The 17,979-nt window shown below is 39.5% G+C and overlaps 1 protein-coding gene across 1 annotated transcript in view; it reads left to right on the plus strand.

Moving 5' to 3' along the window:
• The window catches only part of LOC112045156 (CREB-regulated transcription coactivator 1), a 44,481-nt gene that overhangs the window by 15,101 nt on the left and 11,401 nt on the right, over positions 1-17,979 (plus strand). Inside the window, exons 4-12 of the mRNA XM_024081245.2 lie at positions 2,822-2,982; positions 3,767-3,866; positions 5,399-5,873; positions 6,309-6,452; positions 7,678-7,725; positions 9,205-9,315; positions 10,308-10,403; positions 16,883-16,978; positions 17,426-17,681. Coding sequence (XP_023937013.2) covers positions 2,822-2,982; positions 3,767-3,866; positions 5,399-5,873; positions 6,309-6,452; positions 7,678-7,725; positions 9,205-9,315; positions 10,308-10,403; positions 16,883-16,978; positions 17,426-17,681 — 1,487 coding nt within the window. The remainder of the gene's footprint in view (positions 1-2,821; positions 2,983-3,766; positions 3,867-5,398; positions 5,874-6,308; positions 6,453-7,677; positions 7,726-9,204; positions 9,316-10,307; positions 10,404-16,882; positions 16,979-17,425; positions 17,682-17,979) is intronic.

Below are 17,979 nucleotides of genomic sequence, written 5' to 3' on the forward strand. Positions count from 1 at the left end.
TAGGAGGAGGATGACAATCCACACCACTTTCGGTTTCTACACGGCATCGTACCGGAACGCTAAATCGCTTGGCGGTACGTCTTTGCCGGTAGGGTGGTAACTAGCCACGGCCGAAGCCTCCCACCAGCCAGACCTGGACCAATTAAGAAAATCTCAATCTGCCCCGCCGGGGATCGAACCCAGGATCTCCGTTTTGTAAATCCACCGTGCATACCACTGCGCCACGGAGGCCGTCTAAAAATATTAATATACAAGATATTTTGGTAACATCTTACGCTTCAATTACCTAAAATGTAATCGATCGCAAACATGAGCTATAAAAAACTGGTTATATTAAAAAAGGATTTTGCCATCTGACCTTTGCATTCGGTTAAAGATGAACCAGTTTTTCAATAAGAGAACAATTTTTATCGAGTCCCTGACAGACAACTTGCATTGTACCGAAAGGAAAGTTGATCTAATTGGTCAATACATCAACATACATGTCACCATTGATTATGGCCAGGTCAACTTGTCGGTTATTGGCATAGGTCAACTGTATTGATAATGGATGTGTGATTAGAATTGGATATTATGTGATCGTTTGGCATTTATTGGTAACACACACAGTTTGCCACAATTCTATTTGTGACTAGTGGACGGCCGCGACTTTGTCAGCTTGAAATTAAGCTTTTCACAAATCCTGCGGGAACTGTGGATTTTTCCGTGATGGGTTAAAATAGGTCCAGCCGTCCTAAAGATTATCCCTGACAAACAGACAATATTTTAAAAAGCTTGAATTTTTAACCAACTTCAAAAAAGGAGGAGGTTATCAATTCGTTGTATGTTCACCGATTACTCGAAGACGCCTGAATCGATTTGAAAATTGGAAAATTGAAAATCGAGGGGAACTTGCAAAACTCGTAAGGGCAACTATAACGTTTTATATTTTTATATTAACGGACGTTAAAAAAACATTAATTTATAGTATGAACTTAAATGAAGGGCTATTTCCAACGCTGAAAATTGAAAATGCACCTCGAAAATAAGAGTCGCGTTTTTAAAACGCTGACGAGTGAACATATACTTGGAAATGCATTTGTTTTATTTGAACCTCCACTCGCACGAGCGTTTTTTTAACGTCTGTTAAAAAAGCGCTCGTGCGTGTGGGGGCTTACGTCCGCGCGCAGATCTTCCTTCGATCGGGAAACAATCACTTCTATCAGATTCATTACGACCACAACGTTGTACGTTTTGCAGTTAATGAATAATAATAATCCGTTACGAAATATTTAAATGTGCAATGGTTCATAATAATGAATTTACCGCAACTGAGGTTAGGCGTTGGAATTTCCGTCAAGTGTTGCTAGGCCTCATAGCGCTTGTCCAAACCACTAGTGAAGTTCCAGCAACCTCATTAAGGATAATCCATACTAACGCGAAAGTCGGTTTATCTGTCGGTTGTCTATTACTTTTTACCGCTGAACCGATTTAGATAATTTTTTTGCAGTAATGAATGAGACCTTGGAACAAAACACAGACTACTTTATATCTCGGAAATGAAATTTTACGCGAACAGAATTGCGAACGTCCGCTAGTCCTACTTCCTACTAATATTATAAACGCGAAAGTTTGTATGGATGTTTGGATGTATGTTTGGATGTTTGTTACTCTATAACGCCGCTACTACTGAAGCGATTTAGCTGAAATTTGGAATGGAAATAGATTTTACTCTGGATTAACATATAGGCCGAAAAAATCCATGGTTTCCCGAGATTTGCGAAAACTGATGATTTTGAGGATGAATGTTTGTTACTCTTTCACGCTTCAACTATTGAACCGAATTAGCTGAAATTTGGTATTAATATATATTATAGCCTGGATTAACACATAGACTACTTTTTATCCCGGAAAAATCCATGGTTTCCGAGGGATTTGTAAAAACTAAATTCCACGCGGACGAAGTCGCGGGCGTCCGCTAGTATTTCATGAGTAGGAAACGTTGTGTTGGGGTCGTTGATTTAGAATGAGATTACCCGTGAAGAGATGTTAGAAATCGGGGGCCTTATCTTTGTTATCGGAGGTGTGTAATATAATAAACATGGGCAATTCGCATTTTTTGCAGCAGCAGCTATGTATGATATATATCGCTCATTTTTTGCATTAAAAAGATACGATCATGCAAATGATGTTCATAATTATTGTTAGGGCTAAGTTACACAAGAAGAGTTTCTCGAATTCGAGCGGTTATTATAGCGGTTACATCGGTTATTTGCTAGATTCGAACATATCAGTCTAATTTTTATACGACAGGTGTTCGCTATGAAAATTGTGCGGTAGTCGAATAGAGTTTAGGAAGACGATAATTTGTCACTCGCATTATTTATACTAATATGTATGAGTATTCTGTGCTCGCACTCAAAAAACTGTCTGTGTCATTTGGGCTTTATTCAAATCACTGACTTCACGGTAAAAATCATTATTCACATTAAATCAACACATAATAAAAACTTTGAAACTTATAGTCTGGCAAGTTCGTTTGTTCGTATCACTCCCGTGATATGCGGGCGACGGTGTTCGTAGGTTTTCATTCATCGCTACACGCCCTCCGCCCCGCGCGCAACATCGGGAGTGTTACAAACTGAGTTGCCAAGCTATAGACATAAAGGTCCTAAAATATGAACAGTCCTAATAGTAGAAGCCCGCTATTAAAAAAATATAGCCAATATTTATTTTTTATTTAACTTTAAAACCTAACCTAACATTAACTAATCCCTAGATTAAAGGCAGTGAAAGCCACCATGCAGTGTCTCGCTATACAGTATGTTTCTTTTTCTTGCAGCCCTCCACCAGACAGCAACTGGCGGCGGACGAACTCTGACTCGGCGCTACACCAGTCGTGTGGCAGCGAGCAGCAAGTGGTCGCGCAGCCACTGTCGCCGCACCACCCCATGCATTCCCACGCGCATCCGCACCTGCATCCGCATCAGAACCACCGGCGAAGTAAGGAATATGATGGCCACATGGCTTCTCAATATATATTTTTTATCCTTTTTTGATGATTGTTGATCCATCATTAGGGGAACTTGGGCGACCACAGAGGCTCTGCCAGAGGACTGAATGCAAATGGATATATTTTTTATCACCTTGGGACCAGGGATGTACGTATACTGACTCGGCGTTACATCAGTAGTGTGGCAGTGAGCAGCAAGTGGTCGCGCAGCCACTATCGTCGCACCACCCCATGAATTCCTACGTGCATTCGCATCAGAACCGCTGGCGAAGTAAGGAATATAATGGATACATGGCTTCGCAATATATTTTATAAATCCTTTTTAGGATTGTTTGATGTTGATCACAGCATCATCATTAGGGGAACTTGAGCGACCACAGAACCTCTGCCAGAGGACTGAATGAAGACAAGGGTTACAACGGCTCTTTAAGGTTATTTTTTACAATATAAGATTGGAACCAGGGATGAGACGTAAATTGACTCGGAGTTACACCGGTAGTGTGGCAGCGAGCAACAGGTGGTCGCGCAGCCACTGCTGCCGTACCACCCCACGCATTCATAAGGCGCATCCGCACCAGAACCGCCGGAGAAGTAAGGAATACTATGGCCACGTGGCTGCTACTTTTTTTGATGGCTGTTGACCACGGCTCCATCATTAGAGGACGTGGTCGAGCCCAGAAGTTCGAAGCATGTTCGTTCAAACGAAGTATGATATTGCATAGCTCGCTCTATCACATTAATATGAATTAGATGGGATTATTTGATTACTTTCAGGTGCAAATATGAATCTCGACGTGTTGAACACGCTGGGAATGAACCCGACCAACCGGCCGCGGTCATCATGCGAAATACCAAGAATACCTAACAATAACAAGTAAGTGATTCACATATCAATATCGTGACGTGTAATGCAATACAATGAATTGGATTCGACTTAGCGTTGACACGCGCTTAGAATAAGGCGTCTTACTACCGTGCATAGAGCTAAGCGCCTCGTAAAAGAGGCTTTCAAGTATTTTGATAGTGGAAAATTTGGTTTTTGTTTTCAGTTATTAGTCATATTAAAGACAGTTTGTTCTATTCTCTTACTTTATTAAAACTACTTAATGTAATGTGCGCCATGGTTTTACCGGTATAGGCCCCGTTTTTGTGGGAATATAAAGATAAAATATTGGCCTTTGTCATCAAAGATAATCATTGAATAATAGTTACTTAACATAGTTACTTAAAAGATACGCTCGAAAAACACAACCCTTCTTGCAGTAAAGCAAAAAACATCCAACCATAAATTAATCCATCGAAACTTTCGCATTCGATGAATGATGATGATTGTTTTAAAAGACTGCTTACTTTCTGGACATTCAGAGTAGAATATGCCTTCCGAACCGATAGTAAAATCACAGTAAATAGGTCCATAAAGACTTGTACTAAAGTTATCCTACATCAAAAATGAATTTGAATAGAGTTTGAGGCAATAGATTTGTATCGCACCCGGCGCTTAAGGCACATGTTGTGCTCAGGTTATGTGATCAAGACGTGCGTCACATTGTATTGTTTGTACGATCCGAAATTAAGTAAACTTCTGACGTGAATGATGAATGATAAAAAAACGACGCGGTGAATGACTAATTAATTATATTACTAAACAATTATTATTACATATTTTTTTACTGTTTGTTTGTATGAGTTTGTGAGTTTGTTGTTTGTATGAGTTTGTTAGTTTGTTGTAAGTTACATTTACGTTACGCTATACATGCTGTGCCCCGCAGTTTCACTCGCGGAAAATAATCGAGTATCTAGTACAGTGTGTATTTTAGTACTAGCTGACGCCGCGCGGTTTCACCCGCGTGGTTCCCGTTCCCAGACGGGGATAATATATAACGCGTCCAAGCAAACAAACAAACAAACTCTTCAGCTTTAAATTATTGGTATAGATTACTAGGTCAAGCCTCGCTATGTACAGTTACTTTTTCCCTACCCCTACCCTAACCTTACCTTATTTCTACCCCACCCCTACCCTACTACTATCCTGTTCCCTGCTGCACCCCTACACTACCCTACACCTGAGCTATCCTATATTTCCAGTTGGATCAAACTGCACACTGTGTGCAATTTGAATAAAATTGGTTAGGTAGTTTAACCTACCCTACCCCACATTACCCTACCTTTACCCTACCCCTACTCTACGTCTATTTTTCAAATTGGATCAAACTGCACACTGTGTGCAAATGTAATTAAAATTGGTTAAGTAGTTCAGGAGACCATCGAGAACAAACAACGTGACACATAATTTATGTAAATTAAGATGTTATATTGTTGTGTGCATTTTAAGAAATTAAATATCACGTGTCTCAAACGGTGAAGGAAAAAATATCGTGAGGTTTTTATAAAAGTTTCCTCTTGCAGTGTATACGAGAGTGGAGGGGACGGCGGGGGAGGCGGCGGCGGCGGCGGACTGGCGTGCGGCGAGCTGCAGGTGCCGGGCGGCTCGCTGCCCGACCTCACCTCCGTGCACTTCCCCCCGCCGCACTACATGCCGCACCGGACCTCGCCAGACTACCATCAGCCCAGATACGTACGTACCACTGCACTGTACACGAGAGCGGAGGGGACGGCGGGGGAGGCGGCGGCGAGCTGCCCGACCTCACCTCCGTGCACTTCCCCCCGTCGCACTACATGCCGCACCGGACCTCGCCAGACTACCATCAGCCCAGATACGTACGTACACTGCACTGTACACGAGAGCGGAGGGGACGGCGGGGGAGGCGGCGGCGAGCTGCAGGTGCCGGGCGGCTCGCTGCCCGACCTCACCTCCGTGCACTTCCCCCCGCCGCACTACATGCCGCACCGGACCTCGCCAGACTACCATCAGCCCAGATACGTACGTACCACTGCACTGTACACGAGAGCGGAGGGGACGGCGGGGGAGGCGGCGGCGAGCTGCCCGACCTCACCTCCGTGCACTTCCCCCCGTCGCACTACATGCCGCACCGGACTTGGCCTTTTGGGGGTCGAGAGCCTTTTGGGGTCGGGGGGGATTCTTTGGTTCGGAGGGTAATCCTTAAGCAGTCGGGTGAAAAGTGTCGTTACAACTTTTGGTCTTAATTTTTTCCGTCTAGAGCCCCCTTTCGCAACGCGCAATAAGGAACTTCGTTCCAATAACTTGGCGTCCCGAGAAAACGCAAAGAGCAAGTACCGGGTTTGCCCTGCCTCGATTCAGCCCAAATTACAGAGAGGTTGATAGGGCCATGGGAGGTGGTGGGTTGACTCTAGCCCGCTTCTTAATTATAATTAGTTATTTTTTTCGCTTACACAGAGTCCAACGTCGCCGGGTGCGTCGCCCGGGGGAGGCAGCGTGTCCCCCGCGACGGGAGGCCTGTCCCCCGCGTCAGGCTCCCCGGTGGGCGCCACGGTGCCGCTGGCCACCATACACCACGACCACACTCTCTACGACACACAAGTACGCTTAACCATATACCATAGACATGTTCTTCAATGTTCTTATAGACCATAGACATGTTCCTCAATAGTACAAAATACTCTACACATATATACACAAGTAGACCTGTAGATCTAACATGTGACCCACGACAAAATTTTGCGCCACGACGAAAGATATTTCTTTCTGCCGTCTTTGGTCGGCTATGTAATTTTCTCTTTACAAGGTTTATGTCGTGGGTTGCATGTTAGGCCTAGGAACATTACTTAGTTTAGACACAAGTTCTTACGTCAACGATACATCAAGGAATACTTATCTTTATCTAACATGTGACCCACGACATATCTCACGACAAAATTTTGCGCCACGATGAAAGATATTTCTTTCTGCCGCCTTTGGTCGACTATGTAATTTTCTCTGCACAAGGTTTATGTCGTGGGTTGCATGTTAGGCCTATAGACATTACTTATTTTAGACACAAGTTCTTACGTCAACGATACATCAAAGAATACTTATCTTTAATTTACATGTGTATCGGGCGAAGCGCAAAGGTGTTCTTACTATCAAAATGTGAAATTATTCGCGTTGAAATTATTAGTTGTCTATGTCGAAAATGTAGTAACGCTAATAAAAAAAATGTGTTACTTTATTTTATTTCAATGCGTGTAATGTGACGACCTCTGGCTCAGTTGGTAGTACTGTGGTTCTCGACACAGAGATCTTGAGTTCGATTCCCAGCATGGACCAACATGGGATTTTATAATTTCTAAATTGATTCAGGTCTGGTCTGGAGGTAGGCATTGGACCGTTACCGCCCTACCGGCAAAAACGTACCTCCAAGCAAGTCACTTCATTCAAAGATATAATTTTACCAAGTAGTTTCCTTTAACTTACAAGCAACAACGTGTATTGTTGCTTGTTGTTGTTGTCGTATGTCTGCTATTTTTCGTTTCTGAATAAATCACAATGCAATTATTTAAAGCTTTATTTCACTAGTAATCAAATTAGTACTGAAAATAATTTCCCACATAAAGATACAAAACAATATGTAATGATATAAACGAGTGTTTTAATGTTAATTTTCGTATATTTTAGTTTAGACGCTTTCAACGATAGATTCCAAAATATAGTTCACCTACCAAAAGCATCCTTGTTCCCTTTTAGATGTTTAACATTTATGTTGTTATATTTTTGTGTTGTGTTTATTTGCTTTCAACACCAGTCATTTGTTTTTTGTTTATTTCAGAATCACTTATCTGTACCAAACACAAATAATTATCTTCATCATAATAAGGTTCGTTTTCTTTTGTAACCTCCTTTTTTTAATATTTTTTTATTTTCTCCGATCACTTTTACCATTCGGCCTCGTTGTCTTCCGCTTATGCGCTTTCAACAAAAGGAAAAAGGATACTAAATCTGTGCCATTTTTTCGCATATTAATCATTTACGCTGTATAAATTTTCCACGTTCCTATATTAACATTTTCATTAATCACCTGCGAGTTACAGGGGTGCGGGTATGATGACTGAGGAGACAGAGAGATGAGGCCCCTTGCAGAAAGGCCCTCTAGGTCCGAGTCTCAGAAGAGATGCCTTTCTTCTGCTTCTGCCTACGGACCCCATCAGGCGATGCTTCTGCGCTCGCCCAAAACCTCCAGTGACGCCGCTGAGGCCACATTAAGGAGCCTACGGCATTTAAACAATCGAAAAAAAAAATAAAGTGCCTGTCAATGAAAAAGTAAAGAATGCGCTGTCTCCTCTCTCTCACTCCCTTTTGGCAGCATAGTCCTGCACTGCAAGGACGAGGATCGATTCTTGTGGTTTACCTATAAAGATTTGCATGATTTTGTAACTATGGCTTTCTATTATTATCATCGTCTTTTGGAAATTGCTGACAGAATTATGAAGATTTTTTTTAAGATGAATTATGAAGACAATTATGAAGATCTTAAATGCTATTTTAAAATGTAAACAGCATTTTAAGATCTTCGTAATTTTATAAGAGGTGAAGGTCTGTCAGCAATTTATAACAGATGAAAATTTGTCAGCAATGCATATAGGCTGACAAAGTTTTGCCTTTATGTATGCATACAATAGTAGGCAAATATGGATGTAGGCAAATTTAGACAAAAAACAAACAGAAACAATTTCAAAAGAACTTCAAAATTGCATGTCTGCCGCCACCACATCACATCACCACTGTTACAAAATTAACTCATTCCAGCATTGTACAAATCATATTTTTATAATTTTATTATTATTTATTTAATATTTTACTAATGAAATAATGCTTTAAATTCTTACTGCATGCATATTAACTAGTGTAAATACAGTTTATTTTAACCTGGTCAACGTCAGCATCACGACGACCTCTGCAGAGCAGTCAATGTGGTTCTTAATATAAAGGTCGTGGGTTAACGCCGCAAGTACTGATCCGATTTAGCTGAAATTTGGAATGGAAATAGATTTTACTCTGGATTAACATATAGGCTACTTTTAATCCCGGAAAAATCCATGGGTCCCGAGAGATTTGTGAAAAACTAAATTTCACGCGGACGAGAGTGATAAGAGTTAGTTTGTATGTCACACGTTCACTCCTTAATCAAACCGAGTGGTATAATATTTTGCATACACTACAAAATGAAATTTGTTAAAATATATCAAAATTTGAACTAAAAGCTTTGTTTATACGCTTTTTCAGGTAATAGATTCGACGTGTAAAATATGGTCAAACCAAATGATATGTAAAAGGCGGCGGTTTTGTCTGGTTGCAGAACATGTCCTCACTAGACCACGGCTGGATCACGTCGAGTCAGTACCAGTCGCACTGTAGTCCGCCGTCACAATATTCCTCTACGTCGAATATCAACATACCTTCCCCAACAGTAAGTTCTTGATTGCAGCTTGGCAACTTCGTTCGTAACACTCCCGATGTTCCGCGCGGGCCATGGGGCGTGTAGCGATGAATGAAAAACCCACGACTGATGCACGTCACTTGCCCGCACGCACGATTTCACACCCGCGCAGTCTCTTCCCCCGTCGCCCGCATATCATTGGAGTGTTATTAACGAACTTGCCAGATTGTAACATGTATGATACATTATTCTAAATATATTGGTTATTGTATCATCATTGTTAACCCATATACGTTCGGCTCACTGCTGAGCTCAAGTCTCCTCTCAGAATGAGAGGGGATAGGCCAATAGTCCACCACGCTGGCCCAATGCGGACTTCACACACGCAGAGAATTAAAAAAATTCTCTGGTATGCAGGTTTCCTCACGATGTTTTTCCTTCACCGTTTGAGACACGTGATATTTAATTTCTTAAAATGTACAGAACTGAGAAGTTGGAGGCGCATGCCCCGGACCGGATTCGAACCCATACCCTCCGATCCACTGGGCTATCACGGCTCTAAACCAGCGGTTAACAAAAGGTGTTCCGCGGAACCCTCAGGTTCCGTGAAAGGCCCTCAGGGGTTCCGCGAAAATTCAATTTCCATATTCTAAATCGTTTCACTTGTGATAACATTAATTGACGCAATTTATTATTAATTTTCAATTAACCTGTTTTAAAATATTTCATTCCAAAATTGCATGGTACCATGTAGGAAACCGATATGCTTCTGGCGCGCTACCACACGCCACGAGACGTTACTGTATTTTCGTCTTTAGTTTACTTATTTCTTAAGCTAGGGTTCCGAAAAATGGAGAAACAAAAAGGGTTCCGAAGTCAAATTTTTTTTATTTATTTTTTTATTTATTGTTTACAAGTTAGCCCTTGACTACAATCTCACCTGATGGTAAGTGATGATGTAGTCTTAGATGGAAGCGGGCTAACCTGTAAACAATAACTAATAATTAAATATAACTTTGCAGATGGTGCACAGTCCGGGCAGTCCTGTGGAGTCGCCGCAAACAGACTACAACAACCTGCACCAAGCGCTACTACAACCGTTCGAGCAAATCACAATGGTGAGAACATAACAAAACACCAATATATTGTAATATGGGCAAAGTGCTTAATTGAGTCCTCAACACAGAGGCTTAGGATAAATCAACATACTCGTAAAATGAAAAAACATTGTCGACCAATAGCGACGAAGTAGAAATATAGTTCTCTTTTCATTCCAACTCTACAAAAGAGATAGCGATTATTGGTTCGCTCCGCTATTGATCGATATTTGCCTTTCTCTCGTCTCGATATATGAGATAAGATTGCAGGCCTTATGACAGAGGGCAGTGGAAGAAATGCGTGAGCAACACCCTCATCTTACAATTAATGAATGAAAAATACATACTTCGGTCCCAATGATTTTCTGCTGTTAGATATGTTACTTGTCTACAAAATCATCACAAAATCCGAATTTAGCTACTCCACTGAGCGCATACATGCACAAATTTGTGTTTAATAAAAATCTATTATTATTATTTATTTATACATAAATATATGTATAAATAAATATATAATATTTATTTATACATATATTTATGTTTAAAAACTTCCTAAACACACAACTCGACATTGCAGACAATATTTAGGTATTATTTGTTTAAATAACTTTCATTGTTACTACGGAACTACATAAAATTAAGACAATTAGCCACCTTTGTTGGCCTTTGTTATATTTGACATATCTAATAGTATAAAATCTTTACCTCTTTCCCCTCTGTCATCTTACTCCCGCACCCCTGTATACGCGGTTGATGACTCATTTATGTAATTTGCTCAAAAAATCAGTCTATTTAGTATTTCACCGATAAAATAAATTTAAACTTAAAACGTATTGTTATTCTGACTGAAGTATGCGAAGATACTTGGGTACGCTAGTTATATCTCGAGACAAGATATTCGACCAAAAGCGGCGGAATCGAAATTATCGGTGTCGATTGGAAGAAAATAGAGCGATGTTTTTGATTTCGCCTACAGATGTTTTTTATAATCAAAATTAAAGTACGTTTGCTGTTGATCTGGTCATACAGATGAATATTTCAATGAAATTGGTGCAACATACAATATTGAATTAAAAAAAGAAACAATCAGAAACTTGATCTTCTTTCTCGAAATCGTTGCTAGCTCTCGTGCCATAGCCAACAGAATGGAAGATATCATAATTATAGACATAATATAAGCTTGGTATAGTCTTAGTCATATTTACAAACGCTTACATAGAAGCGTTTGTAATTGTGACTAAATCCATAAACTTCTTACTTCCGAGTAAACTTTGCGTTATTCTTTAAAAGGTTACAGGAATGTGTTATGATAATAAAATTGACAAATTTATGAGAACTGGTTGTGTTGAAACTAGGAAATATAGTAATTATAAACCAATTATATACTTTCACATATAAATGTATAATTCCAATCAATGATTCCATTTTATTAGAAACTTCAATATGAAAGTTGTAACAAACTTTGAGGTCAACTTACAGTAATGGCAATTTGTTTTGACCCTCACGTGTATTTTGTCAATCATGAAATCATAAATCTTACCATTTCAATGCTTCAATGGAATAGCAAGGAGTTGTGAGTAATTTTAGCTGTAAGATAATAAACGTGGCTTTTCCACGGTACTAATACTAGCTTAGCTGATATAAATATATATAAAACAGATATATGATGATATTATATTGTATACGAAAATATATAATAATATATACAGAAAATTTAGAGAACTATGGCACTCGCTGTTATATAGCAGCGAACACTATTGAGATATATAGATACAGCACTTAAATATCGTAAAAATGCACCGGTTTAGTGAGGTACTATGAAATATACATGTATTAAAAAATAGGTACCACCTATTAGAATTAGGTAAATAAATCTAATATACACTATAATATATGAAAACTTTTTACTCAAAATGTTATACATAAAATCGATTTATATACCTAGTTGATTAAATAATATTTGTGCTATCAACCACATGTTTAAGGTTACTATTTGTCTAAAATGGGTTTATTTATACCTGTTTAAGTATTCAACTTATACAACCTACTTGTAACAAATTATTTTGTCACTGATTTAATATTCCACACTCATGACATAAATTATTAGGGTTGTCAAGTCGATATTTTTTATCTTAACATGTTTATTTGTATTATATTTTGTCTTCTGTCTTTTGACTAAAAGGCAAATGAAAATACCTGAAGCATTAGTTAACTTTTTATCACTGTTTTGAATTTATCATCAATAAAAAATCGTAAAAAAATCTGATACAACTTTGGCGCATTAAAACGCTTTCCAATTAAAAATCAAGAATTATAATTGTTTACTTGCTAGTGAAAAACAAATATCATGATCACTTTTTCTGGAACGTAAACGGCAATGTGTTTTAACATAACATCCAACATTTGACTTAATATAAGTTCTATATTATTTTGGTTTTTCTTCTTGAAATGTACTGTCCAACATAGACATAAGATGTGCAAACCACTGTTAGTTTCGAGTAACACAATATTTCTGACAAATAGTAACCTTTAGACCTAAGATACACACCACGACATATCTTGTAGAGACAAAATGACATATCGACGACCAAAAGCATCGCACCGGAAATATCCTCTTTTTCGTTGCGCTAGAACGAAAGAGCTATTTCCGTTTCGTCATTGGTCCTAACTAGTGTTGCCAGGTGTCCGGATAAAGCCGGGCATAGTTAGGTTTTCTATTCCGTGTCCGGCCAATATAAACAGTCTCCGGCTTTTGTTAGCGAACGACGAAGGACGTAGGAACAAAATTTACTCATAATTGCTTGATTTTACATTAAATAAATTGTCGTACCTATTAATACTGATTTACACAATCCTCAATAATGGCTGCCTGGCCTTTTTACCCAAATGTCAAGCCAACCTGGACTGTCTGGGTTTTTATTTCGGAGACCTGGCAACCCTAGGTCCAACTATGTCTTTTTCTTGACGAGATATGTTGTGGCGAGCATCGTAGGCCTAGTTACAGTGGTTACGTGTGCCTAAGTATATGTGTGTAACGTTGGTGGATGTTGGCTAAGGATTGGGCGCAGCTGGTGCAGAGTCTCGTGGAGTCGGGCTGGACCGCGCACGTACAGGTCGCGGAAAACGTACGGCACCATGTACACACCATACTGTTTCGATATACGTGTATATATACAGTTTGGTAGACGCACGTCTGATCGGGAGCGACAACCCTAAATAAATTCATTTAATAAATATTTTTATTACGGTGTTACAAAGGTTTTCTTGTAGTAGTAAGGTTTTACAGACGCTGTGTTGTTAACTCTTTGGTCCAATAGTTAGGATGTGCCGACCTAGGTTCGAGTCCTGAAAATATCCAGCAAAAATTCTCAGCCTTAATTTGGTGATGTTACTTCGGAGAGCACGTTAAGTCGCTCGATCCCGGTCTTTATCATTACTATCTGATAATGGTCGTTGAAAAAATCGAAAATCGAAAATATCACCCTGTACCCGCCAACCCCTATTAGAGAAGCGTAGTGGGTCTATACTCCATAACGCCTCTCCTGTAAATAGATAGATTAGACTGGTATAGACGTTACTAATACATCCTATGTCAAACCTTCCTGTAATAAAATAACTATAATATGTTTTCTACACAGCGACTATTTTTCGTCTTAAAATCGTGCATTTAAAGCTAAATTTCTCTTTTGCTAACGATAATTTCTTACGAAAGTTCAGGCTAGTGTAAAAAAGTTATGGAGATCCTATTAAATCCTCTCAAATAATGTGTATCGATTTCATTTTCATTCAATTTCCATAGCGAGTTCCTCACATAAAAGCAGTGAAAAGTTATTATTATATTCGCTTTGCTATTCTTCTTCTATGAAGTAGAATATCCTTTAAAGGATAACTCGCCTACTCAAGGCTACTTACACAGAAAACTTGAACCAATAAACAAAGTTATAGATCCCTAAAACGGACCCGAAATTCGGAGATCCGACGTATACACAATTGCTTCAGAGTTCTTAAAAATACAAGATCTAAGACGATAAGAAGTCACCGTATGAATACCCACAATTATTTGTATAACAAGTATATGCGTAGACAGAGAAAGAAGTAGACAATTCATTGGCGTGGCAATGAATATCAAAATATATACGATTTTGACGTGATTTTATATCGCACTATACACTGACCCGTTTCTGAATTAAAATATTTTAATCTGGTTATGTATAATTTACTAATTTAAATATCATGTGATATGAGCACAAAATTACACAAACTTTTTAGCTCACATTACGTTTAAAGTATAACCCTTAATATTGAATTGACAAATGTTTGATCAGTCGTTTTGTCTAATAAACGGCACTCAATTTACCAAATATCTGCCGTATCTCATTTCTGTGCCGAGTCTACGCATATATATAAGATGTTCTAATTTTTTTAGGGAATGCGATGGATCTTTTCACCTACCTATTTACTTCTTTGTCTACGTAAATATGTAACTTATTTGTCGTTCGCGATCAGACTATCTCAATACATAGCAGGCCGCACCGATTTTTTATTAGATCTCATAAACGCACAGTTACAACGTTGCAAGTAAAAGGAAATCGAGCCTTTTATTACGTATTTCGTTTTACGTGCCGCTTAAAGTGATACTATAGAATAGTTTTGATAACATAAAATGTATACCTACTGGGGGTGCAACTAGTTGATTGTACCTTAGATAAGAGTATGATGTGACGTATGTGAGTCTACACAGACAAAAACACATGCCCACAGACATATGGACATGTGTTAAACACACGTCTGTGTTTGCGATGTCTTAGTGCTAACCAAAGTTCGGCATCTGTGAACTCTTGTTATAACAAATTGTATTGTCTACTATTCTATGGTATTATTGTAGTCATGGTAAAGGATCGCTTTGTGCAATGGGTGATTCTTCTATAATTCTTCAAGTGGTGGGCGTCAGTGGGCATGTGCCTATACAAATATTTGTACATTGTGGATTTCTACTGATTTGCTAGAATACATTGGCAAATTAAATCACAAATAAGTCCACTGCACAAGTGGACCGACAATGATATTTTTATGACACTTAAATACTATTTACGGCTTTGAAAGTAATAGGAATGTAATTTAAATAATACGTAATTATGTAAAATTTTCTACAAGCGTTATATTCTGCCGCATGCTTAGCACAACCCGTACTTGCTTCGAGGTATTAAGTAATTTAATTATTTATTTATTTATTAAAACATACGAAAAACTGTCGTTAGCGTGAATTTATCGAAAGCACAAGCATGGCTTGAAGTTTAGGTTTCCTTTGGAGCGCATGCGAATTTTTATTATTTAGTAATTAGTTTCCTTTGTCAGGTCAATTTGTTTGGAACATATTTTTTAATTCACGTACGTTGTAAAGAACGCTTTTTTCAAAATTTCTAATTTCAGTTGACGTTATGTGACTTTATGATTTCAGGTTTAGCAAACTTTTTTGAAAACTTCGCTCGTGGATATGGCCTTACATCTACTATGATAATGTCCAATATATTTTCTATGTATGAGCAAGACTCATATTAGGCATATATTTAATGTGATCAGAAAGAGGTCATTTAAAAGTTTTTCACTCTGGCTATATCTGCGAGAGAATTTTTTTTGTCTTTTTCTTTAAACCTGTGCAGACGAGAGATTTCTGATGGACAATAGTTCAAAAAACTTTAAAATAATTTTCCTTGAATTCCTTGACTCTTCAACTCTTCGCTCTAAGCGTAGCTTACAATATATTACTGTAGTTCTGTATATAAAATTCTCCAAACATCTGATAACCCAGTATTTTGGTTAAATTCATGATTTCGTACGTTGCTCGGGCGTAAATTTCAACAACAAAAGACATCACTTCTCCTCCCTCCCCTTTTTTTATCTAGTATCTCTGTACTTCACTTTTCTCACGGGAGCTCCGTGATTTGTACGCAATAACGACTTACGTAGAGACCTACGGGTAGATCTGCCTACAATAGCCCAATGTAAGAAACAGTTTTCGAAAACTTATTTTGATAGAGCCGCCACCCACCCCAAACAACTCAATGTGGTTGAGGCTTGCACCCTCCCGTGAGTCTTAGAGAATACGCTCTTTGAGAATCGTTCCACCCATCTCTTCTGCTTTTTCGGGCCCCATCAGGCGATGCTTCTGCGCTCACACAAACCCTCCGGTGACGCGGCTCATCAGAAATAAAACCCAGTTGGTGTTTAAAACTGAAGGAACATTCTTAAACGAAACAAACCTTAAATTTTCATCAAAAGAGCTTGGTCTGTAATCTCAACCCTACATCTAAAGACTTAGGAATATATTGACTATTGTTTTTAATGCATACATGAATTTTATGCGATACAATATTCGTGTATAATTTGAAAAAAAATTCAAGCTAAGGACTGTCCCTCGTCTGCGCAGGGTTTTGAGCTTATTTTCGCTCGCACTATTTGAGTGTTAGCGGTATGGTTTAATTTGCGTTTCCTTGCGACAGCTGGATTCACCCACGTCGAACTACAACACGACGTATATCAACCACAGTTCGCCGCACTCGCAGCAGACAACGAATTCAACGCACACATATTCACAGGTGAGTTTATTTGTTAAGCAATGCTGCACAGCGTCGCTGTGTATTGGACTACTGTATGATTGTCTGTGAAACACCTGGCACGTCAGAGATAATGAATACATAGGTACTGTGATTTATTTGACGTTGAACGTCGCTGCGTCGCTTTTACTTGTTGATTATATGTTCTCTTGTTTGTAGTGTACTTGTACAAAACCACCACACAATTATGTCGGGTGCAAGTATCCATTTAAATTGTATCTTATATAGTTTGAGGCCTGAGAAATTTTGCCTCTATCATGTGAAGCATAAAGTCTTAAACATACTACTGGCTTCGACGCTTCGACGAAGTCCTGAAGTGAGCCGAGTAGTGTACCGAGGCGCTTCGTTTTCGAATCACGGATCGCTTTGAATCCTTTGAATTGGGGGTATTGGGGGTGTAATTTTAATAGTGTGTTCTTTTACTTTTAGGCTTATCACAGTAATGTGTCGTTGCAGTCGTCGCACGGCGGCCACAACATGCACAGCGCCCACGGCGCGCACATGGGCTACGCGCACACGCACCCGCACGCGGAGCACGCGCAGAGCGTGCCGGCGCCCGAGCCGCGGCGCGCGCGCGACCCCGTGGCGGGCGGCGGCGCCTACTCCGCGCTGCAGCCGCTCGCCTCGCCCTCGCACCCCGCCACGCCCGCCACGCCCGCCTCCATACCCGACATCATACTCACAGGTAACACAACCACCCGCAGGGTCCGCAACAACGTCTTCGGAGGTTTTGGGCGAGCGTAGAACCATCATAGAGTTCGAGAGATAAAAGAAGCTCAGAGGTTGGTCGTTCAAAACCACAGAACAGACAACGCTTTTAGCAATAGAAGTAGCAAGGGGGCGTGGCCCGCGTACATCCGGGTGTGCGGAACAACGCAAGCGTGTCCGCGCTTGTACTAGCAGTCTTGTTTTGTTCTGTGACAAAAGGAATAAATAATATTCAACTCTAAAGTAAGGGCGACAAATTTCATTTTTCACTAAAT

This window comes from Bicyclus anynana, chromosome 20, assembly GCF_947172395.1.
Source record: "Bicyclus anynana chromosome 20, ilBicAnyn1.1, whole genome shotgun sequence".
Taxonomy (NCBI): Eukaryota; Metazoa; Arthropoda; class Insecta; order Lepidoptera; family Nymphalidae; genus Bicyclus; species Bicyclus anynana.